This window comes from Protomyctophum bolini (assembly GCF_963924005.1).
Source record: "Protomyctophum bolini genome assembly, chromosome: 23".
In the NCBI taxonomy this organism is placed as follows: Eukaryota; Metazoa; Chordata; class Actinopteri; order Myctophiformes; family Myctophidae; genus Protomyctophum; species Protomyctophum bolini.
Genome location: NC_137884.1, coordinates 24,863,283 through 24,888,282, shown reverse-complemented (window position 1 = coordinate 24,888,282; position 25,000 = coordinate 24,863,283). Strand labels below are relative to the sequence as shown.

The 25,000-nt window shown below is 46.5% G+C and overlaps 1 protein-coding gene across 1 annotated transcript in view; it reads right to left on the bottom strand.

The window, feature by feature from the left end:
• lemd3 (LEM domain containing 3) overlaps positions 1-24,760 on the bottom strand; it is a 27,318-nt gene extending 2,558 nt beyond the window's left edge. Inside the window, exons 1-15 of the mRNA XM_080757718.1 lie at positions 23,865-24,760; positions 18,581-18,879; positions 12,616-12,652; positions 11,778-11,930; positions 9,867-9,991; positions 9,107-9,248; positions 6,499-6,539; positions 5,987-6,056; positions 5,535-5,617; positions 4,071-4,153; positions 3,358-3,500; positions 2,049-2,150; positions 1,471-1,573; positions 917-1,098; positions 2-83 (exon numbers count right to left, since the gene is read on the bottom strand). Coding sequence (XP_080613844.1) covers positions 2-83; positions 917-1,098; positions 1,471-1,573; positions 2,049-2,150; positions 3,358-3,500; positions 4,071-4,153; positions 5,535-5,617; positions 5,987-6,056; positions 6,499-6,539; positions 9,107-9,248; positions 9,867-9,991; positions 11,778-11,930; positions 12,616-12,652; positions 18,581-18,879; positions 23,865-24,744 — 2,525 coding nt within the window. The 5' untranslated portion in view covers positions 24,745-24,760. The remainder of the gene's footprint in view (position 1; positions 84-916; positions 1,099-1,470; positions 1,574-2,048; positions 2,151-3,357; positions 3,501-4,070; positions 4,154-5,534; positions 5,618-5,986; positions 6,057-6,498; positions 6,540-9,106; positions 9,249-9,866; positions 9,992-11,777; positions 11,931-12,615; positions 12,653-18,580; positions 18,880-23,864) is intronic.
• Positions 24,761-25,000: the final 240 nt, after the last annotated feature.

Below are 25,000 nucleotides of genomic sequence, written 5' to 3'. Positions count from 1 at the left end.
CATGACAGGATCAAACATGTTTCGTATCTTCAGACACGGCGTCAGGCTGTTGGGAGGAGAGTTCCTTCTATCTAGAGGGAACGCTGAACACACACACACACACACACACACACACACACACACACACACACAGCTGTCAATCCCCTGTGTGTGTGTGTGTGTGTGTGTGTGTGTGTGTGTGTCTGTGTGACTGTGTGTGTGTGTGTGTCTGTGTGTATGTCATCCTGAGCGAGCATGACATTAACCCATTCTGACCTGAGATCAGATTCATACGAGGTTTCCACTAGGACACACACTGGTCTGATTAAACCCATTCTGACCTGAGATCAGATTCTAAAAAAATGTCAGTCGTTCTTCGATTTTTCAAAAATAGCAGACCTACAAGCTCGTAGCGCGCCACTCGGTGGCGCGCTATGAGCTTGTAGATCTGCTATTTTTCAATAGCTAAAGCATGACATGATGCTGACGCCAAAATGGGTTCCCGTTTAGAATGGGTTAAGCTACCGGGAAGAGAGGCGTTGGACCTGGCCTTCTAGCGGTGGTGTGTCCGTCCGTTGTCAGAACAACAGTGGGTGGATTTTGGGCCCAATGGGATCAGCCACGCTATACCGGGAACGATATGACACCGCCGGGTGGCGAGGCGATGCAGGAGTGGACAGGGTAATGGTTTCCTCTGGTGGTCCAGCCTGAGACATTATACCCGCGGACTGGTTGTTGGAGGGGGTTTTGAACTTGGGATCCATGCCTACACTACTGGTGCCCGCATGGAATGCTGGGTGACATGCTTGTTGTATCAAGACATATTCCTTGATTTTGTGGATGTAAGGTGTGGACATAAATAAATTGTTAAAATATGTGTGTGTGTGTGTGTGTGTGTGTGTGTGTGTGTGTGTGCGTGTGCACACGTCGTCCTCACCTTTGCCCTGCCACACTTTGGATGGGATGATTGACAGCTTGTCGCTCAGGTTGATCGACGGCTGGATCCAGCGCCACACCAGGAAGTCGGCTCCTCCGATTCGCTGCGTCTCCGTGCGGAGGCGGGACTCGTTGGCCGACAGGAAGTTCACCGCCCGGTCCCAAACTCGCCTCATCTTCCTCCTGGTGGCCAAACCAGGAACAACACGCACGTGGTTTTGTGGCATTTTTTTAAAATCTCTGGGACCCCAATTTATATTGTAAAATCAAAGTCAATTTAACTCTGAGAGTGTACAAATGTACAGGGAAATTGGTCTACCCATAGTATGTACACTCACAGAGTTACAGACCCATAAAGGGTCCATTTGGTTCCTAACTATATAATTTAGCTGGGGACCCCCTGGAACTCCCTCAAGGACCCCTAGGGGTCCCCTGTCCTATGGAATCCAAATGACTGAAATCAGTCTCGGCGACTGAGAATGTTAATCCACCAGCGTGTCATTTGGGTACCTGTCCTGAGGGGGGGGGGGCTCTAGTTCAGGTGTGATGCCATACCTGTCCTGTGGGGGCACCAGTGAGTCTCTGACGTGGGGGATGGGCAGGTAGGGCTGAAGGTCCTTGTTCTCCTGACACGCCTCGCTGTGACTCCGCAACACATCTACGCACACACACACACACACACACACACACACACACACACACACATTTAGTCTAGCACAGACGAACATGGTGACGTCCATCTCTGCAAAGTTTGCCGTGACTTCCCCAGCACTGCTGACCACACAGTGTGTTCAGGTCAGTACCCCCTCTGACCACATGGTGTGTTCAGGTCAGTACCCCCTCTGACCACATGGTGTGTTCAGGTCAGTACCCCCTCTGACCACATGGTGTGTTCAGGTCAGTACCCCCTCTGACCACATGGTGTGTTCAGGTCAGTACCCCCTCTGACCACATGGTGTGTTCAGGTCAGTACCCCCTCTGACCACATGGTGTGTTCAGGTCAGTACCCCCTCTGACCACATGGTGTGTTCAGGTCAGTACCCCCTCTGACCACATGGTGTGTTCAGGTCAGGAACCAGTGTCCTCTCCACCATGTCATACATGTTCTTAGCGTGTTCTTAGTGTGTTCTTACCAATGATCCTCTCCACCATGTCATACATGTTCCGTGTCTCCTCCTCTTCTCTCCTCCAGCGATACTTCATGTAGAACACTAGCGCCGCCAGGAGGCCGATCACTGCATAGCGCGAGAGCGCGCACACACACACACACACACACACACACACACACAATGAGTGCCATCTGGTGGACATAAGTGGTAGTGTGTGGGTGCCACGTGAGAAGCAATTCCACTATGATGCACGTTTGGTTTGTCGCCATCTTGGACGCTAAAGGTTTCATTTATTTTTAATTTGAGGTTTCATGACCTCAATTACACCCCAAAAAACTTTGAACATTCAGTGGATTTTCTGTGGTCTGGAGTTTTCTCTGGGGTTTGGGAAGCCTTTTGAGCTGCAATGAAAACAGGCAAAACAGTGAAGACAGTGAAATCTGCTGGCAAATCCCATTGACTTGTATGGAATCAGAGTTTGAGCCAGAAAACCCCAGAGCACAGAAAATCTACTGAATGTTAAAAGTTCAGGTTTTTTGGGTGCAATTGAGCCCCGTCACAATTCCTTTAACTCATTTAGCGCCATCTAGTGTTATCATGCGCACACTGCCGAAATGCCGCCCGTCCGTCCTCACTCTGCGGAGCTTGTTTCCCTTCTGGGTTATTCAGGAAGGTGGGGGCCATTGGGAGGATCACAACACCACTGGCATTAGCTCACAGTCTTTAGCTAGCAGTACAACCAGCTACATTAGCTCACAGTCTTTAGCTAGCAGTACAACCAGTTACATTAGCTCACAGCCTTTAGCTAGCAGTACAACCAGCTACATTAGCTCACAGCCTTTAGCTAGCAGTACAACCAGCTACATTAGCTCACAATCTTTAGCTAGCAGTACAACCAGCTACATTAGCTCACAGTCTTTAGCTAGCAGTACAACCAGTTACATAAGCTCACAGTATTTAGCTAGCAGTACAACCAGCTACATTAGCTCACAGCCTTTAGCTAGCAGTACAACCAGCGACATTTTCTCAGCGATGCGGTACAAACTCACGAATGATTTAGGATCGTCGGGTGCGCAGCGGCTCACCATGGACAGCTCTCTAACCTAACGGAGCTGGATTTAAAAATCCCATAGCCGGTGGGGATGGAGGCTCTCCATAGTAACCGGAGCAATGCTAAAAAGGTAAACAGACGGACGGCGCGTTCATACATGGATTAAACGGTTGTCTACGAATATACGCGTAGAGAGCACCAGTAGGTACCGTTAGCCTAGCTACGTTTATGAACGTAGATGGAACAGAAAACGTCAAGGGTCAGAGTTTAAAGGTCAGGTACCTGCCAGGATGAGCGCCACCCGGTGGACGACGGTGAAGAAGGCTCGTCTCAGACGACACAGGAAGGACATGTTGGGATGGAGAGACTCCAGGAAGACAATGTCCTCGATGGCTGCCACCTGCTGGCCGGGAGGCCCCGTTAACCTGTGAATACATGTTTACATTATAACACACTGCCCCTAGTGGCTGGAGGTCCTGTTAATACATGTTTACATTATACGAGTAAGACCCGCGAACGCGGGAAGCGAACGCACTCAGCTCCATATATGGGCACAAAAGGGGCCAGGTCCACAACAAACAAATCACTGGCCCCTTTTGTGCCCATATATGGAGCTGAGTGGACCTGGCCCCTTTTGTGCCCATATATGGATATATGATTGCTGATGCAACACACTCCATATTTGGATAGCGGGACAGACGGACACACACACAGACAGACAGACAGACAGACAGACATGATCTGCTAGGTCTCATAGTAAGTGCTCACTGCGTTCGCAAACACTGCTCCTAGTGGCCGGGAGGTCATGTTAATACAACGTTTACATTATAACACACTGCCCCTAGTGGTCTGGAGTCTATCCTGTTTAGGGATGGCCAAATGGAGACATTCTATTAACCGGTTACCGTCAGGCCTTGCCGGCTAATCAACCGTTAGGGTTAATAAGGCTAATTAACCGTTAATGAATGAATCAGAAGGAAATGAAGTGAACGTACCGGATTCCCACCACATCCTCGCCAGCCTTGATGATCCACTCTAACGACGTCAGTACGAACCCTTCGAAGGTTTCATTCTGACCCTGAGGGGTTAAAACAACACCTTTAGTTAACATTCTGACCCTGAGGGGTTCAAATAACACTTTTAGTTAAAGGGACACTTCACCCTTTTTGCAAAAGAATATGTTAATGACGTTTAGGAGCTTTAGAACACTTTCCTGGGGGTCTTTATGTGTGTAATATGTGGTTTTAGATATTTTAGATTGTAGCAGTGAGCCTGTTGTCTCTGATGTCATGGACACTGGGCTCACTTCCTTCCTGGACTACATGTTGTCTCAGTAAGACAGCTCTCCGCCCTATCCACAAGGAGGAGCAGTGCACCAAAGAATTATGGGAATTGTAGTCCAGGAAGGTAGTGAGACCAGTGTCCATGACATCAGAGACAACAGGCTCACTGCTACAATCTAAAATATCTAAAACCACATATTACACAGCTTCTAAACATCATTAACATATATATATAAAAGGGTGAAGTGTCCCTTTAACATTCTGACCCTGAGGGGTTCAAATAACACCTTTCACTGTGTGAAAAGAGGAGTTGACGGGAAATGATGGGCACTGTATTTTGCCCGTAAACCTCAAGTTTAGCAGCATATACGGTAACATACGGTAATATACAGTTAATATACGGTAATATACAGGTGTGATGGTACAATTCGGGAGTTTACGGGAGTTTGTTGGAAAGTTTAACGGGAGTTTCCTGTAATATACACATCCGTATTCCATGCTTTTTGCACAGTGTTTATTTAACAACAAACCCCTCCGACCCTTTATTCATATTAACCCTTAATGTACCAGGTTATTCATATTAACCCTTAATGTACCAGGTTATTCATATTAACCCTTGACGTACCAGGTTATTCATATTAACCCTTGACGTACCAGGTTATTCATATTAACCCTTAATGTACCAGGTTATTCATATTAACCCTTAATGTACCAGGTTATTCATATTAACCCTTGACGTACCAGGTTATTCATATTAACCCTTGACGTACCAGGTTATTCATATTAACCCTTAATGTACCAGGTTATTCATATTAACCCTTAATGTACCAGGTTATTCATATTAACCCTTGACGTACCAGGTTATTCATTTTAACCCTTGACGTACCAGGTTATTCATATTAACCCTTGACGTACCAGGTTATTCATATTAACCCTTGACGTACCAGGTTATTCATATTAACCCTTGACGTACCAGGTTATTCATATTAACCCTTGACGTACCAGGTTATTCATATTAACCCTTGACGTACCAGGTTATTCATATTAACCCTTGACGTACCAGGTTATTCATATTAACCCTTGACGTACCAGGTTATTCATATTAACCCTTGACGTACCAGGTTATTCATTTTAACCCTTGACGTACCAGGTTATTCATATTAACCCTTGACATACCGTTAGGTATGCGGATGCCTCTGTGATGGACAGAGTCCTGTTGGGAAGCTTCTGGTCTTCTGAAGCGCCACACTCATGCTCACCTGAAAGGGTTAAAACATACAATATATGACATAAAGTTCCAATGCTGCCCTATTTATACTAATGTAGTAATAATACAGGGGTTTAAACCATTAAGGCCTGACGTCTTCTGAAAGAATATATATATTCAAAGATTTGTGCCGCATTTTCACGAGTTTTCAAAAATAGCAGACCTACAAGCTTGTAGATCTGCTATTTTTCAATAGCTAAAGTATAACATAATGCTTAGTTAAAACACCGAAAAGGGGTTCCCGAATCCCGCCCAGAATGCGTTAAGTGGTTAATGCATGTCTTATAATAATTATCAACATCTACAAAGTAAAACTACAGTAACTGAAAGAAATGTCAATGTTTTTATTAATATGAATTACCAGCGATGCGAGCCAGGTGGTCGTGGAGGTTCAGCAGGAGCTTCAGAATGACGTCCTTCTCCACCTTGGTCTACGAAGGGTTAAAAATATAACACATACAAAGGGTTACATAAAATCACACCCGTGTGAAGTGAGCGGCGCGCTAACATCAACTAACTCATGTTGATTATGTGATGTAAAACAAACACACATTAAACGCCATTAACAATATGACGCAATGAGGCACATTATGACGTACATTTTCCCTTCATTGTCAATGGCGTTTACTAAACAAACATTGAACTAAAGACAAACATTAAACCTGTGTATCGGAGGGGCTAGCGCCCCTCAAAAATAACCTGGGAGATGGAGTCTGTTCCTGTTACAATGCCCTATAGACCCCTGGGAGATGGAGTCTGTTCCTGTTACAATGCCCTATAGACCCCTGGGAGATGGAGTCTATCTGTTACAATGTCCTATAGACCCCTGGGAGATGGAGTCTGTATAAAAGTAAAAAGAAATTATCTACTTACATACGAGCTGTCGAACTCTGTCCCAAACGGATGGTTTTTTACTGTAAAGATGAAAGAAAAACAAAACACACATTTATGTATTAGTCACCGTTCCAAATGGAAGGTTCTTTAAAGGAAAAATCACACCTGTGTGAAGTGAGGGGCGCTCTTAACATCGTACATCAACATGTGGATTTGCTCGTTCCACACATGACGTAAACTGTCCAGTCAGTCAATGAGAAGGTAATCTTTGTGTAGGACAAAAATAGCCCGTATGTCTGTCTGTGATAGGCCTATCTCACAGCCCTTCCCCGCCCCCTTTTCTGAGCTAATGGTGTTGACGTGACGTCACTCCATAGACATTACATGTTAAAAGACCTGCATTCAGAAGCCATAAACAACGCTTTTTCTGAAGGTAAACTTTATTCTATTTGGTTTAGCGGTCTTAACATCTTGTTTTCTTCATAATAATATTGGTCTTTTACATTTTAACATTTGGAAACATTTGGAAACTTAAATGGTGCAGATAAAGCAGGTAAGGATGTAGCTCTGGTCCATAGCCTTAAGCTCCGTTCAGACCGAAGAAGCTGCTTTAAAACGCAGAAGCAAAACTCTGGAAAACGCAGCTTTTTTTTGAGAAAGTGGGCGTGTACAAGGTACCTGTCACTCAAGCTGCCTGGACTGGCTGTCTGGCTTTGAGACGAGAGACAGGCAGTTTGAGCAGATGCGCATTTGAAAGTCTAAAATGTAAAATAGCGACTGTAGAGGAGACATAATTATATATTTAGTTACATCATAACCTATGTATCGATGAATAAATAATATAATCTTGGTAAACTTGTTTGTAAATAACCGAACGGACCGGATCTCAATCCTCCCCGTCTTCAGTGCTTGCATGTCTCCCCCCCCCACTCCGCTCTCCTCTCCCCCCTAGGCCACGAGCGAAACCCTCCTGGCATTTTTTTAAATGGCGGCTCTGTATGTAATGTTAATGTTGATTTAGAAAGAGCAGATGATGTGAAACATTGTGCTAGTAGGCTAGGCATACTTTAATTACTTAATTAATAATCAATATCACCGGAACGGAGTCGCGTGTGTGTGTGTCAGTGTGTGTGTGTGTGTGTGTGTGTGTGTGTGGGGGGGGGGGGGTGTGCATGAGTGAGAGAGAGAGAGAGAGAGAGATAATCTACTTAACATTAACATTAATAGTTAATAGGGCCAGTATATACGGTATATGGCATATATATATATATACACGGGCCATTATATCTATCTGTCTCACACACACACACACACACACACACACACACACACACACACACACACACACACGGGGATTGTGTTCTATCTATCTTAAATATAGGCTATCTACTGTCTTTCAACTTTTGCTATGAGGTTCATCGATAGCCGATAGGCCTACATACATGAACGCAATAAACCAATTGAACCTATAGGTCCCCGAGCGAAAGTGGACCGACTTCTGGACCCTGTGGCCCGGCCCGCGGAGGACCCCCTAAGTTGAGACTGGGTGTCGAGGAGCGTACACCAGTGGTCAACACCCTGTGCTCAGGGCGAGGTCCCGCGACAAGGGCAATTAATTTTAGTGCGAGGAAACGTCCAGCAAATCGTCTCCGAGCACAGCTCTCCTCGGCGTTCCAGTACTGGGGACTACTGTACTACGTACTGTGTGTGTGTGTGTGTGTGTGTGGGGGGGGGGGGGGGGTAAATAGAGGGGGTACATACAACTGATATAAAGGCTATTAATTATTTATTTTAAAGGTATGATTGACGGTGCAACATACTACCGAGAGACACACGAGGACCGGCACAGAAACGCGCTGAGAGCGGGCTCCTCCTCCCCTCTTCTCGGGGAAGGTTTTGGGGAAAACTCCCGACACAACTATATTGTTTAGTTGTTTGTCTATCTATCTATATCTGCTAATTTATCAACCGTGTGTGTGTGTGCACTGTTTAGTCCACAATCAGCGTCAGCGACGGATAGCGTTCCGGAGAGTTCAGTTCAGTAGTCCATCCATAGCTTCGATGAGAACCGGAGGGGGGGGTGAATGCACGATCACTTGTCCCCAGAAACGTGCCACTCGCGACGGAACACGGAACACAACCTGTTTTCACCGCTTCGACAACTTGTTTCTCATATAAACTTTAATTTCTTGCCAAATATCCATTCATATTTCATATACAGCCCATATTTAAAAAGTTTATTTTTTAATGCGGACAAGTGAAGCGGACAGCTTCTCCAGGGGCTTTTGGTTTTGTAAAATGAGCTCAACTCCGCCTCCTCAAACCACGCTGTGCTCTGATTGGCTACACGCAGCTTTTTAAAGCTCTAGCGTTTAAAAGCTGCTTTAAAGTTAAGATTCGGTGAGATAAAAAAACGCAAAAAAAAAAAAAAAGCTGTTCACTCCAGCTTTTAAACGCAGAAGCTGCTCTGCATAGAGATAACATGGGACCACGAAGCTAAAGCACAAGCTAGCTTCTTCAGTGTGAACGGAGCTTTACTCATGGACCAGAGCTAGCACCCTATCAATCTACACTATAGCTGAATATAGGAGGGTGTAATTGTGACAGCCGTGTGTGCGTGTGTGTGTGCGTGCGTGTGTGTACTCACCGATGACATCACCAGGGGTGGCGACCCCCCCTCCCCCTCTCATTCGCAGGTAGAGCAGACCCAGTAACAGGAAGAACAGACACGCCGCGCTCAGTAACAGCATGGACAGGTAATGAGCGCTGACACGCCGACTAGTGGACACCTGTGGACATTACATCACATGTTGTTATAGAGACAGTGAACAGACGCTACCGTACGACGGTGCAGAGTAGACACGTTGAGACAACAAACAGACTATGAGCCCCTATTTTGACCTGAGATCAGATTCTAAAAATGTCTTCTACATCCTGACAGTTTTCTGATAAACCCTATGTTTCTATGTCAGTGGTGCTCAAACATTTTCATGTCAAGGACCCCCAGAAATGTGTAATATGTAATTGGCCGCCGACCCCCCATCTGACAATATGTAGTTCCAGTGACTCCCCAGAAGCAAAGATTTGAGTTAAAAACGTTCGCTCTGAAAGAATATATACCAACATTTGGGCCACATTTTCACGATGTAAAAAAAATAGCAGATCTACAAGCTAGATCTGCTATTTTTCAATAGCTAAAGTACAACAAAATGCATAAGTAACACCTTTAACTTCATAAAATCGCTGTCTAAGCTTTGTCCGTTGATCAGTTGATGACTTTTCACTGTAGCGCTGTGAAATGGCCTCAGTGATGAGATTCACATGCCTAGTATGTGTGCGTCTGTGTGTGTGTGTGTGTGTGTGTGTGCGTGTGTGTGCATGCGCGTGTGTGTGCGTCGACCTCTCACCTCCTCTCGTTTGAACTGCTGTAGCAGCTCGTCCTCGGGACCGTGGGACATCTTGCGGTGTTTGGGCGCCACCTTCAGGCCGTGGTGGTTGGGCCGCGGGTAGGACAGGGTGCTGCTGTAGGGGGCTGCTGGGACAGACAGGGTGGGGACACTTATTTAGTTTTTGTACTGTTGCTGTCATGGCCGTACCTTTCTTTTCAAAATGAGTTAATAGCACAGGCAGACTCTTCATAATACTAGAGCATATAATATTATGCTATAACACCTCATTCTGTAGACCGGAGACACACCATTTGTGCGACAAAAGACTAACAGACTGTGTAAAGTACACAAACTTAGAGACAGAGTTCCGTGCGCTCACATCACAAGTTTATGCAGTGTGCGTGAAGTCCCGGCGCGGGCATCCAAGCCGGCACGGGAGACTCTTTGTGTCTCCCACATGTTCGCTCACTTCGTATGCGTCGGGGATTGAGGGATACAGGGGAAGATATATAAACACTCGCAACTTTTAATCCATGGCTTTTATGAGGCAGAGATTTATACTGTAGCTGCTTTTCCACTTGTATGTGTGCACTGCGCGAACTCTCGTGAAGAGATAGCGCGCCTCAGACTGGTCAGGTCATAGCATACAATTATCACATTGTTCACGCCTGCGTGAACCCGTATAGAATACCTGGGACGCGAGGGGTTAAATGTTATAATACAGTATACCGGCTCCACTGAGACGTTGAAATACAGCCTCTTTGACCTCTTTGGACTGGCAGAGTATGCAAGCCTCCCCAGCCTGTCCTCCCTTTCTCCGTCCCGTGGAAGGATTGAGGGAGGCTATCATTATCAAAAATAACCATTCCTGTACTTGTGGATCGGTGGGCGCGCCGCCCGCCCGGATCCACCCATACCTCGCCGTCTGCCTGCCTCCCCGCTCGGGGGAAAGATAAAACACCGGCAGGCTGTCGCTGAGAATTAAGATGTTATTAAATCAAACTATAACTTACCTCCACGGAGTGACAGGAAAAACACAGACAAACGGATATAATACTGTATTATCGGCTAATCAATAACACGGGAGGCCATCGTAGGTCACACTGAAGGTTTTCCAAAGCGCCATGTTTAGAGTTACGCCCTGTCCTCCAGGCGTGCTCGTAGCAAAGGGGGCACGGGCACGGGCGAACACGTCCGTGAACACGCATCTGACCAGCGTGAACGCGTAAAGGGTTCCTTAACCCATTCTGAACGGGAACCCATTTTGGTTAGCATTATGCTATGCTTTAGCTATTGAAAAATAGCAGATCTACAAGCTCGTAGCGCGCCACTTAGGTCTGCCATTTTTTTATAATCGAAGAACGACTGACATTTTTTAGAATCTGATCTCAGGTCAGAATGGGCTAATCAGACCAGTGTGTGTCCATGTGGAAACCTCGTATGAATCTGATCTCAGGTCAGAATGGGTTAAGTTCGTTTCTGGGTTACTACAGTTCATTACTAGCCAAGGTCAAACTGGGATGTCTGCTGCTAGGAGCAGTGTTGTTGTTGTTGTCGACTAAAACGAAGACGAAAAATGTTAGTCGACTACCTTTTTTCACTGATGAAAACTAAATGGAAAGTAAATGAAAACTGAGCTATGATGACTAAAACTAAGACTTAAATGTATTGACAATTTCGTCAACAGATTAAAAACTAGACTAAAATATTAGGAAGGGACTAGTGGACAAGAGATGTTTCAGTGAGATGGAGCTGTATATTCTTTCAGAAGACTTTTTATTTATTTCGACGTCAGGCCTGAATGGGTTAAGAGCATCTGCTAAATGCCTACATTGAAAACTGTGTGTGTGTGTGTGTGTGTGTGTGTGTGTGTGTGTGTGTGTGTGTGTGTGTGCGTGTGGTGAGGTCAGGGTGAACGGTGACACCCACCGCTGGCGGCCGGGTGCTGCGGGGCCTGCAGGGTGCTGTTGTTGTGGTTGTAGGGTGCAGTGGCGGGGTGCTGCTGGGAGAGGGCGCTGTAGCTGGAGAAGCGAGGTCTCAGGCCGATGCTGAACCGCCCGCTGGCGCCCCCGTGAGGTAGGCCTGTGTGTCACACACACACACACACACACAGTGTTACAACCTTTACGTTGGAGATTCATTAATCATCACACAAATATAATAAGGGCCTTTCTCGGCCCCGCCCCTCTCCCATTGTTTATATTGTGTTTGGTTTCCAAGATGGCCGCAGCACCAGGAGGGGGTGGGGCGGAGGTGAGCGGGGTGGGGTTGACCCTATGCCCTTAACTGACTGCCGACGCGGCACAGGCGTTGCCGTGTGGCGACGCCTGGAAAATAGAACGGTGGCGTATCGGAGAGCGTCAGGCGAGGCGTCAGCGCGCGTTGGACCGCCGGTGTGAGGCCCTTCACTTTTAATATTTATTTTATTTCCAAGAAATTGACAAAATAGCGGAACAGCAGATCTACAAGCTTACAACAAGTGTGGTAAGCTTGTAGATCTGCTATTTTTGAGGGCCTCCTATATTCAGCTATTAGTGTAGATTTTCGTCTTAAACAAACATTAAATATGATTAATAAGAGCTCCCCTCACTTCACACGGGTGTGATTTTTGAAAAGATATTTGGAAATGTACCGACATTTTTCAAGATGGACACGATGACAAAAACAATCAGGGGGGAGGGGGAGGGGCTAGCGCTAAATACGATTATCTAACGTTATTGCGATTGGTCGATGATGACGTAATAACGTTTACATAGGAGGAGCTTACCGTGAGAAGCGTCACCGTCTGCATCGTCCATGTGCTTCTGATGGCACGCGCACACACACACACACACACACACACACACACACACACACACATACACACACACACACACACACACACACACACACACACACACACACACACACAGAAGAGTTCAGTTTGACAGCAATTTGGTTTTACTCATATATAGCATACATATAGCACTGTACATCGTGTGCCTCCCTTTACCCCTTACAGGCGTTGACACTAAAGGTGCGTTCAGATTTTAATTTAAATATTCGCCTTGATTTGCTGCGCTAGGTCGCACGGAGCTCGTTTGCGTCGCTCGCGCAACGAGAGTCTTTGCACTGACGTTGTATGTAATCACGTTGCTCTAACCATCCAAGTCTGAGACTCTGAACACAGCTTAAGGGTTGCCCGCCTGCCCCTGGCAGCTAAATAAAACACTAAGGGTTGCCCACCTGCCCCCTGGCAGCTAAATAAAACACTAAGGGTTGCCCACCTGCCCCCTGGCAGCTAAATAAAACACTAAGGGTTGCCCACCTGCCCCCTGGCAGCTAAATAAAACACTAAGGGTTGCCCACCTGCCCCTGGCAGCTAAATAAAACACTAAGGGTTGCCCACCTGCCCCCTGGCAGCTAAATAAAACACTAAGGGTTGCCCACCTGCCCCTGGCAGCTAAATAAAACACTAAGGGTTGCCCACCTGCCCCCTGGCAGCTAAATAAAACACTAAGGGTTGCCCACCTGCCCCCTGGCAGCTAAATAAAACACTAAGGGTTGCCCACCTGCCCCCTGGCAGCTAAATAAAACACTAAGGGTTGCCCACCTGCCCCTGGCAGCTAAATAAAACACTAAGGGTTGCCCACCTGCCCCCTGGCAGCTAAATAAAACACTAAGGGTTGCCCACCTGCCCCTGGCAGCTAAATAAAACACTAAGGGTTGCCCACCTGCCCCTGGCAGCTAAATAAAACCCTAAGGGTTGCCCGCCTGCCCCTGGCAGCTAAATAAAACACTAAGGGTTGAACGCCTTCCCCTGGCAGCTAAATAAACGAGTAAGACGCGCAAACGCGGGAAGCGAACGCAGCTCGTACATATTTGGGTTTTGGACGTATAGCTCCATATATGGGCACAAAAGGGGCCAGGTCCACAACAAACAAATCACTGGCCCCTTTTGTGCCCATATATGGAGCTGAGTGGACCTGGCCCCTTTTGTGCCCATATATGGAGCTGAGTGATTGCTGATGCAACACACTCCATATTTGGATAGCGGGACAGACACACGGACAGACAGACAGACACACACACACAGACATGATCTGCTAGGTCTCATAGTAAGTGCTCACTGCGTTCGCAAACACTAAGGGTTGCCCACCTGCCCCCTGGCAGCTAAATAAAACACTAAGGGTTGCCCACCTGCCCCTGGCAGCTAAATAAAACACTAAGGGTTGCCCACCTGCCCCTGGCAGCTAAATAAAACACTAAGGGTTGCCCACCTGCCCCCTGGCAGCTAAATAAAACACTAAGGGTTGCCCACCTGCCCCTGGCAGCTAAATAAAACACTAAGGGTTGCCCCACCTGCCCCTGGCAGCTAAATAAAACACTAAGGGTTGCCCACCTGCCCCTGGCAGCTAAATAAAACACTAAGGGTTGCCCCACCTGCCCCTGGCAGCTAAATAAAACACTAAGGGTTGCCCACCTGCCCCTGGCAGCTAAATAAAACACTAAGGGTTGCCCACCTGCCCCTGGCAGCTAAATAAAACACTAAGGGTCGCCCACATGCCCCTGGCAGCTAAATAAAACACTAAGGGTTGCCCACCTGCCCCTGGCAGCTAAATAAAACACTAAGGGTTGCCCACCTGCCCCCTGGCAGCTAAATAAAACACTAAGGGTTGCCCACCTGCCCCTGGCAGCTAAATAAAACACTAAGGGTTGCCCCACCTGCCCCTGGCAGCTAAATAAAACACTAAGGGTTGCCCACCTGCCCCTGGCAGCTAAATAAAACACTAAGGGTTGCCCCACCTGCCCCTGGCAGCTAAATAAAACACTAAGGGTTGCCCACCTGCCCCTGGCAGCTAAATAAAACACTAAGGGTTGCCCACCTGCCCCTGGCAGCTAAATAAAACACTAAGGGTCGCCCACATGCCCCTGGCAGCTAAATAAAACACTAAGGGTCGCCCACATGCCCCTGGCAGCTAAATAAAAAGCAGGCAGGCTGGATGTAACCGTCTATAAACACCTCAACGTGGCCAGAACAGCTCTCTGTCTTATACAATAACAAGTGTGAACCCATATTAGTCATGATAGAATGTTTAGGCTTGTCACAAAGCCAAAACCATATACTAGAATATATCTGATTGATGTTTATACCACTTAACCCATTCTGAACGGGAACCCATTTTCGTGTTAGCATCATGCTATGCTTTAGCTATTGAAAAATAGCAGATCTACAAGCTCATAGCGCGCCACCGAGTGGCGCGCTACGAGCTTGTAGGTCTGCTATTTTTGAAAAATCGAAGAACGACTGACATTTTTAGAATCTGATCTCAGGTCAGAATGGGTTCATCAGACCAGTGTGTGTCCAGTGGAAACCTCGTATGAATCTGATCTCAGGTCAGAATGGGTTAAATGGTGTAAAAGATCGGTTTCTCCAGATCGGGTAAATTGATGATCAGCGATACGGCCGATCAGCGATCAGTGGCTGGTTATCGGAGCGTCTCAAACGAAAACAATAGAGCGCCGAAGTCTGACGTCAGTATCGGTAGAGGGAGCAAATCCCTCTACCATGTACTTTTTATTTTATTATTTTAGGGGGATTTTAGGTCGCCTCATATAAGAACTGTGTTTTATCCATCCAGGCCGCATCACTCATATGGATATGAAGAATCAACTGACTGAGAGAAAACGCTATTGTTACTGCTACTGAATTAGTTACATTCCGTTCTGTATCAAATATGACTGACTGACTGTCGCAAACGATAAAGAGACACCTCCCTGACAATAGAACGATACAGAGACACCTCCCTGACAATATAACGATACAGAGACACCTCCCTGACAATATAACGATATAGACACCTCCCTGACAATATAACGATACAGAGACACCTCCCTGACAATATAACGATACAGAGACACCTCCCTGACAATATAACGATACAGAGACACCTCCCTGACAATATAACGATACAGAGACACCTCCCTGACAATATAACGATATAGACACCTCCCTGACAATATAACGATATAGACACCTCCCTGACAATAATATAACGATACAGAGACACCTCCCTGACAATAGAACGATACAGAGACACCTCCCTGACAATATAACGATACAGAGACACCTCCCTGACAATATAACGATACAGAAACACCTCCCTGACAATATAACGATACAGAGACACCTCCCTGACAATATAACGATAAAGAGACACCTCCCTGACAATATAACGATATAGACACCTCCCTGACAATAGAACGATATAGACACCTCCCTGACAATATAACGATACAGAGACACCTCCCTGACAATATAACGATACAGAGACACCTCCCTGACAATATAACGATACAGAGACACCTCCCTGACAATATAACGATACAGAGACACCTCCCTGACAATATAACGATACAGAGACACCTCCCTGACAATATAACGATACAGAGACACCTCCCTGACAATATAACGATACAGAGACACCTCCCTGACAATATAACGATACAGAGACACCTCCCTGACAATAGAACGATACAGAGACACCTCCCTGACAATATAACGATACAGAGACACCTCCCTGACAATATAACGATACAGAGACACCTCCCTGACAATATAACGATACAGAGACACCTCCCTGACAATATAACGATACAGAGACACCTCCCTGACAATATAACGATACAGAGACACCTCCCTGACAATAGAACGATACAGAGACACTTCCCTGACAATATAACGATATAGACACCTCCCTGACAATAGGGCATTAACATACTAATCGACTAGTCGACTAGCAAAACACTAGTCGACACTGTTAATTGACATCCGATTATTTGCTAATATTAATTTTAATATTTATTTATGATTTTTATGTTGTTTTTTCTTTTCTACAGCAGACATGCAGGCATGCAGCTGTGAGCTCGGTTGTTTTGTTGGTAATTTGCCAACTTCAGTACTAATCCATTCCTGGCTGATTGTTTTCATATCATATACAAGCCTACTGTATGTGGGTTTTGCCGTCACCCTCACTCGTGTAAGTGCGGTGGGCGGCGGATCGGCGGTGGAGACTAGCAGCATTCAAGACAGTTTTTCTTTGGGAAAAGCATAATGCAATATACCTCATAGGCTCATACGATCAATGGGGACAACTACAGTGTGTAAATACTTTTACTATTGGTGAGTTTATTACTGTAGTTTGTTCAACAAGTTAGATTGGAGACGTGTCGTCGTGTCGTCCGGTACAGTAAAGTATAGCAGGAGGTCCTCCTCACTCTGCCCAATATTATCCAGTTTGGTTACAGTCAAACTACAGTAGCTCTTGCCGTGATTTCATGTTTCTTCATGCTTATACAACAAAAAAACAAACCGCTATGCCGCACGATCATAGTTATAATAGTGACAGTCGCGATGAAGTTAAGTAGTTGATCATCTTCATAGCCTGGCAGCCTTGAGCCTGCTAGCTAGCAAACCTAGTATGTAATCATAACCTCCTCCTAGCTTGTAGCTCCTTCTAAAAATCAAAGGAACTGTGGTTGTATGAAAAACATCGCATGGTTAATTCCTCCTCCTCCTCCCCGCTCCAGTCTCCACTCTCCAAACATTGTGACGTTGTGAACGACGTAACATGCTATGCTGCTCAGTAGAACGGTCTTGCGGATAAAAAATAGCAGATTTACAAGCTCACAACGCGTCCATCCGTGAGTCATTGTGGACTTGCAACTTTGACTTGAAACAGCTGAGCTAATTTTGGCCAATCAGAGCGGCATTCAGCGTACTCTAGTAAGAGAGTGGCGACACTCGCGTTGACTCCCACTGTAACAATGGAATGGGGAAGTGCTCATTCTATCTCAATGGGATAGTTCCAATGTTTGGAACTATAGCCCATAGGTGTCGCGGCTGTCGCCACTCTCTTAGTACTATTCCACTCGGCCTGCATTCACCGGCTCTGTTTTGCTTCACTCGCTGGCTGTTTCAGAAGACGATGTTTTAATGCTTGATTGGATGGAATAAATATCATATTTTACCGCCGACTAATCGACTATAAATCGATTTTGATGGTATTCGAGTCGACTATCAAAAATCACGTTTGGTTAATGCCCTACCTGACAATATAACGATACAGAGACACCTTGTTTATTTTTGAAGCGATTCTAACAAGCGATTTTAAGATGAGCCCATGTTATTCTCCATAGATAAATTACTTCCGCGAACCGGGCAGAACCAGGGGATGAGTGAGTGACGTCAGGACTCTATAGGGGGCCCTAATAATAATAATAATATCTAGAACTGCACTCTGTCGAGTGCCTACTTGCGCTTTGCAGACAAGTAGGCCATAAATGACCTACTAGTGCGCAAGCAGAGCGCGCAAGTAGTGTCAGTCAACTGCTAAGAACTTTCCGAATCTCTGGCTCGCAATGGTGATGTAATAAAGATGGGTTTCAGTAAGTTGTATATGTACACCGGTATGTAATTTGTAAGTTGATTAGCAGTATACTGTGGTTACTTGGGTCGTGTGATGCGTATGTCCGTAGCTGCATATGACGTGATGAAGATATGTACCAATGCCAGGTTCTCACTGGTGACGTCATAAAGATATGTTTCAGTGTATACATGCATGTAATCTGACACCAATGCCATATCAAGCACAAATTAATCATTACGTCATACGCTGCCACGGGACATACGCATCGGAGCACCGGACAAAAAAAACATTACTTGCACGCTCAAGTAAGAATAATGATCTTACGTGGTTCTTGCTGTAGGAGTCGTTAGACCCCACGCCTCCTCCTCCTCCTCCCAGGGAGACGTAGATAGCACTCCTGGGGGAGAAGCTCCGTCTGAGCACCGAGCCTCTGCCCTCCTCCTCCTCCTCCTCCTCTCTCTCCGCTGACGGAGGCGGTGACGGAGCGCTGGCATGGTGGAGGTGGTGACTCCGTCTGGAAGCAGACGGAGGTGGTGATGGAGCGTGGTGGTGGTCGTGGTGGAGGTGGTGACTCCGTCTGGAAGACGGAGAGAGGCGGCGCGAGGACAGCCGGTCTCCTCCTCCTGGGGGATGAAGAAGAACATGGCAAACCCGTTATTTATCATCGTTTGTTGAATGCTTGATTTCCGATTGGTCAATCGCTTGTGTGTTACTTCTGGATAACAGACTGCTCCGTTCTATGACAGACCGGCCGCTGCTTAACCCATTTTGGTCGGGAACCCTTTTTTTGGTGTTTTAAGCATTATGTTATACTTTAGCTATTGAAAAATAGCAGATCTACAAGCTCATAGCGCGGCACCGAGTGCCGCGCTACGAGCTTGTAGGTCTGCTATTTTTTTTAAATCGTGAAAATGTGGACAAATGTATTCATTTATGTATTATTAAGTAGCCATGTAATAAGCAGGATATTGTCTGCCTAGGTGGTCGTTGGCGGGAGATAATTCACCCTGAATGTGAATTATCTCCCCACAACGAGAAGCGACCTCGCCCTGCACACTGCTGGGCGAGCGCTGGCGCTTTGGCATTGGGGGGGTCAATGCGCTTTGGCATTGGGGGGGTCAATGCGCTTTGGCATTGGGGGGGTCAATGCGCTTTGGCATTGGGGGGGTCAATGCCTTTTGGCATTGGGGGGTCAGATCAACATCTGGAATGAATTCTGCAATGAATTCAAGCTCACAACATGTTGTGAGCTTGTAGATCGGCTATATTTGACCCATTTAGACCCGACGTCGAAATAAAATAAAAATCCTTCCAAATCCTGACAGTTTTCTGAAATACGTATGTTTCTGTATAAGTGGTGCTCAACATTTCATGTCAAGGACCCCAGAAACGATTATGTATTTGGCCGCGGACACCCATCTGAAAATATGTTGTTCCAGGGACCCCCCTAACCTGACGCTGCCAGATGAGGGCGGTATTGCGGAAACATATTCCCCAACACAACACTCATCTGGGATCTCTGACGGAGTTGAGCCCTGAGTCAGATCTGCTTCGTACCGAACCAATCAGCGTGAGCTAAAGGCGGGATGCGGATGTGACGGTATATAGACACGTCGATATGATTGGTTGTGTTTGCACGCCCACACGGTGATAGACAGACGCTCCCATCCAATCATCTACCATGTATCTTGAAAAAAAGGAACAGCCCCGTCATCGAATTTGCTTCCGCGATCCCAGATCCAAATAAGCTGTGAAACAAATTTGTGTAGCAAGCTTTTTTGGATCTGGCAGCATCAGGTTAGGACCCCCCCACCCAGAACCAAAGATTTGAGTTAAAGATTTGCATCACATTTTCACGATTTTTCAAAAATAGCAGATCTACAAGCTTGTAGCTCGGCACTCGGTGCCGCGCGGCGCTATGAGCTTGTAGATCTGCTATTTTTATAATAGCTAAAGTATGACATAATGCTTAAAACACCAAAAAGGGTTCCCGTCCAGAATGGGTTAATTGATTGTACCCTAACGACCAAATGCACACTTTAATGTTCAGTAGAGGTGATCCAATCAGTTTTTGGGGGGGGAACCGATCCCAGATCCCCGATTGATGCTCTCATGATCAGCCGATACTGATCTTGTGCGTAAGGGGACCATTTTGATATGTCCCGAATTATTATATGTCAAAACCCACGACAAAACTGTTCCTGTGTGTGTTCTGGACTTGAAAATATCAAAAGGCTGCCAATGGTGACATACGTACACACATCCATTTACAGGAAAAGTAGTGATCGCAATACTATTTTACGGGCAGATAGCTTCCATCCCTCCAGTCTCATTTCAAACATACCGTTTGGACAATTTCAGAGACTCAGGAGGATATGTGACTCTGACAATGACTTTGAGCAACAAGCAATGATTATGCATGGCAGATTCACACAGAGAGGCTACAAAAGCAACACATTGGTTACAATTTACAATTTAGGCATTTAGCAGACGATTTACATTAAGCAATAACAAAAAGCATGGCATACATCACATATATAAAAAGTAGTTATCATGAAACATGCGTAAGCTAAGAACGTAACAGTGTACTATGTGAATGGAGGAATCTATTTCAAAAATCTGGACAGCTCTATTTCACCACTCAATACAGCTCATTTGCTCACGACATAAAACGCATAATAAAAAAACAACTGGGGTATCTTACAGATCGACCCTGGCCTAAAACCTGTGTTTCCCCGACTGCCCCTCTTTCTCTTTCAGACGGGCTCCAACCCTGAAGGATAAGCTTGTAAGGAGCCATCTACCTCGGCCCTCCACCTTCAGTCGATGCTTCATGAGTGAAAAGGCCAGGGTGATCGGTTTAATTTTCAAACGCAGTTCTTATATGAAGAGATCTAAAATCCCCCTAACCTGGGAACTGACGCCCTCTACCGACAGTGACGTCAGGACTTCGGTGCTCTATATATCTGATTGACTTTTATACCACAAAAATAGAACAGAAGATCGCTGTATCGATTAACACATTTAACCTGACGATTAATTTGGCACACGCATAACTGTGATTAACGATAGAATTGTGTTATAATCGTTAGTAGTAGTAGGAATAGTTTTTTGACGTTGGAAATTGGAACATTATGAATAGAAATTACAACTGAAATATACCAACGAATTACAGTCATTTTGTTATATATTATATATAACATTTTACAAAATGCGGAAATAGCAGATCTACAATACTATTTTAGCTTGTAGATCAGCTATTTCAGCATGTTCCTTAATAGAAGGCTGTTCTGTGAACCAGTGTGGTTTTCAACCAGGTGGTCCCCAGCTAAATGATAGACAGTTGGTAACCAAATGGACCCTAATTATTAGATCTTTAACTCTTGAGAGCGTAAAATGAAACCAAATGGACGCTCCCAAGTCCAACAGTTAAATTATTGTTAAACATCTGCATTATAAGTTAATTTACCAGAAGTCTACACGATTAGAGAATGTAGAATAATTGTTATTTTGATCAACGTTTGCCTGTTGTCTCTCCTAATGGTACCAACATCAATACAGCATGGAATTGTGGATAAAATATTGACAAAAAAAAACGACAACAACAATATTCTTTAGTTTTGGGTCTGAGAGGATAATTGTCATCAAATGGTGGTCCGTGGCTCAAATGAATAAATAATGGACCTTGATGTGAAAATGGTTCTGTGTGGAGTTTGCATGTTCTCCCCGTGTCCCCTAGGGTAGGTACCCTCACAAAAACATGCAGTAATCCTTGTCTCTAAACTGCCTCCCCCTGGCTGGCCGGGGCGCCTGATGGAGGGGAAAGGAAGTTAAGGAACTGGTTGGAATAGCGTGTTCCTTCCACGCGCTACGTCCAACCAGGGAAACTCCCCCCTGTCAGGTGTAAAGGAGCAACTTGGACACTCAAGCATGAAGGAAGCATGAGTTAAGTCTGGGGAGTGCTCTCCCCAGGTTGGCGGAGGGTGTGTAGAGCCCAGGATCACAGTAGATGATTGACACAGGGGTGAAAAATGGGTTACAAAATCGTGGGATAAAAAATATAATAAAAAAAAAAAAAAAAATGGTTGAAAACCACAGAGTAAATCTTCTCAATAATTAAAGACCTATAAGGGTCCATTTGGTTACACAACTTTTATCGTCATTTAGCTGCATGGATTGGGGACCACCTGCTGGAACCCCCTTCAAGGACGACTGGTGGTCCCCGGAGCCTGATGATGGCCTCAAAACTGAAGTCTAATATCTCCCCCGAGTCAGAGGGATATCCCTTTGAGTCAGCGGTTATTAAGACGTTGGACTTTCCATGTGTGGGACGAGAGAGACCCGGGTTCGATTCTCGGCAGGCGTTTACAATACATACAACAAATATATCAAACAACATAACAACAAACATAATAATACATAATAATTACCATCAGTGTATTTCAAAGTTTTCATATCAAGGTAGGAGGTCCATTATTTATTTATTCATAATTTGAGCCACGGAACCACCATTTGATGACATTTAGCCTCTCAGACCCATTTGAGTCACGGACCACCATTTGATGACATTTAGCCTCTCAGACCCATTTGAGCCACGGAACCACCATTTGATGACATTTAGCCTCTCAGACCCATTTGAGCCACGGACCACCGTTTGATGACATTTAGCCTCTCAGACCCATTTGAGCCACAGACCACCATTTGATGACATTTAGCCTCTCAGACCCATTTGAGCCACGGACCACCGTTTGATGACATTTAGCCTCTCAGACCCATTTGAGCCACAGACCACCATTTGATGACATTTAGCCTCTCAGACCCATTTGAGCCACGGACCACCGTTTGATGACATTTAGCCTCTCAGACCCATTTGAGCCACGGAACCACCATTTGATGACATTTAGCCTCACAGACCCAAAACTAAAGAATATTTTGTTGTCGTTGGATAACATTTTGTCCACAATTCCATGCTGTATTGCTGTTGGTACCATTAGGAGAGATAACAGGCAAAACGTTGATCAAAAAAACAATTCTTCTACATTCTCTAATTGTGTAGACTTCTTGTAAATTAACTTATAATGCAGATGTTTAACAATAATTTAACTCTTGAGAGCGCAACTCTCCATCATTTAGCTGGGGACCACCTGGAACCCCCTCAAGGACCACTACCTGGTTGAAGACCCCTGTAAAACAGGGGTTCCCATTTCCCAAACTTCATCATGTAAAGGACCCCCAAGTTTACACACATTATCCCCCCATTTGAAAGGATATGCCAGTGGACCCATAGTGGCTCTAGCAGTGATTTTCAACAATTTTTCAAGGACCCCACCAGTTTGACATGCATTAGTCTACAGACCCCCCATTCAATGGCATTTCTACCTCAGGGACCCCCAATTTATATTGTAAAATCAATGTTAATTTAAATCAAGTTAGGTTACAGACCCATAAGGGTCCATTTGATTCCAAACTATCAATTTAGCTGGGGACCAGCCTGGCCTATAACTCCTCCCTCATGGACCCCTCTGGAGGCTCTGGGGGGTCCCCGGACCCCACTATTGTAAAATAGATAAAAACCAACATAATAAATAATATGAATCAACCAGCCTACCCTCCTCCTCCTCCTCTTCCTCCTCCTCTGAGTCGCTGTATTCCAGCCGGCTGCCGTTCACTGAGCCGCCGCCGCACCTCCTGCTCTCCTCCGCCTCCTCCGGTTCCTCCTCCCGGGGACCCCCCTCCTCCTCCCGGGGGCTGCCCGCTCCCCTGACCCGGGGACCCCCCCAGCCAGAGCCAGACAGCGGCGGGGGGCTCCTCCTCATCTCCCCGTCAAAACCGAGGAGGAGAGAGGAGGAGTTGTAAACGTCTCCTTGGCCGTGGTGGCTCCTCCGGGGAGCCGCGGTGGTGTTCGTGCCCGCTCCGGGAGGCCTGAGGGGCGGCTGGGGCTGCTGCCTCGACCCGGTGGTGGTGGGAGACAGGCCTCCCGCGGAGCCTCGGTGTTTCCTGTGGTTCGAGCCGCCTATGGAGGCCTTCTTCTGGGTAGGAGGCACTAGAGGTGCCTCCACGTCCGACTCGTCGGAGCTGAAGCCCAGCAGGAGCTTAGCGCCTCCCGGCCTCCGGAGGCCCGGAGGAGGAGGAGAGGCCTCAGCGTCGCAGTGCCTCGCCGCCCCGCTCCGGCGCGCCGCTCCCCCGCCTCGGCCTCCTCCTCCTCCCGAAGCCTCGGTGTTGTTGTTGTTGGCCTGGCCGCCCGCCGAGCCGCCGCCGCCCGCCGAGCCGCGCGTCTTAGCGCCGCCGCCGGCCGCTCCTCCTCCTCCTCCGGGGGACCCCCCGGCCCCGGCGGCGGACCCCTGGTCCTCGCGGAGCCGCTTGAGCTTCTTGAGGTAGACGGGCCGGGTGTTCTCCGTCACGGGGCCCGGCGCGAAGCCCCGCGCCCGGAGCTCCGAGAAAAGATCCTGGTCCGACAGAGCCGAGAGAGGCTGCAGCGACGCCGCCATGTTGGATCTGACTGACTCACTGGCTGACTGGATGGAACACACACACGCACACACACACACACACACACACACACACACACACACACACACACACACACACACACACACGCACGCACACACACACACACACACACACACACACACACACGCAGACACACACACTACAGTCTGTCTGTCTAGGCAGGATGTGACGTAGAGTTCCCATTAAAAATATCCTCTTTATTATTATTTACTATTATTCATTATTATTTATTAT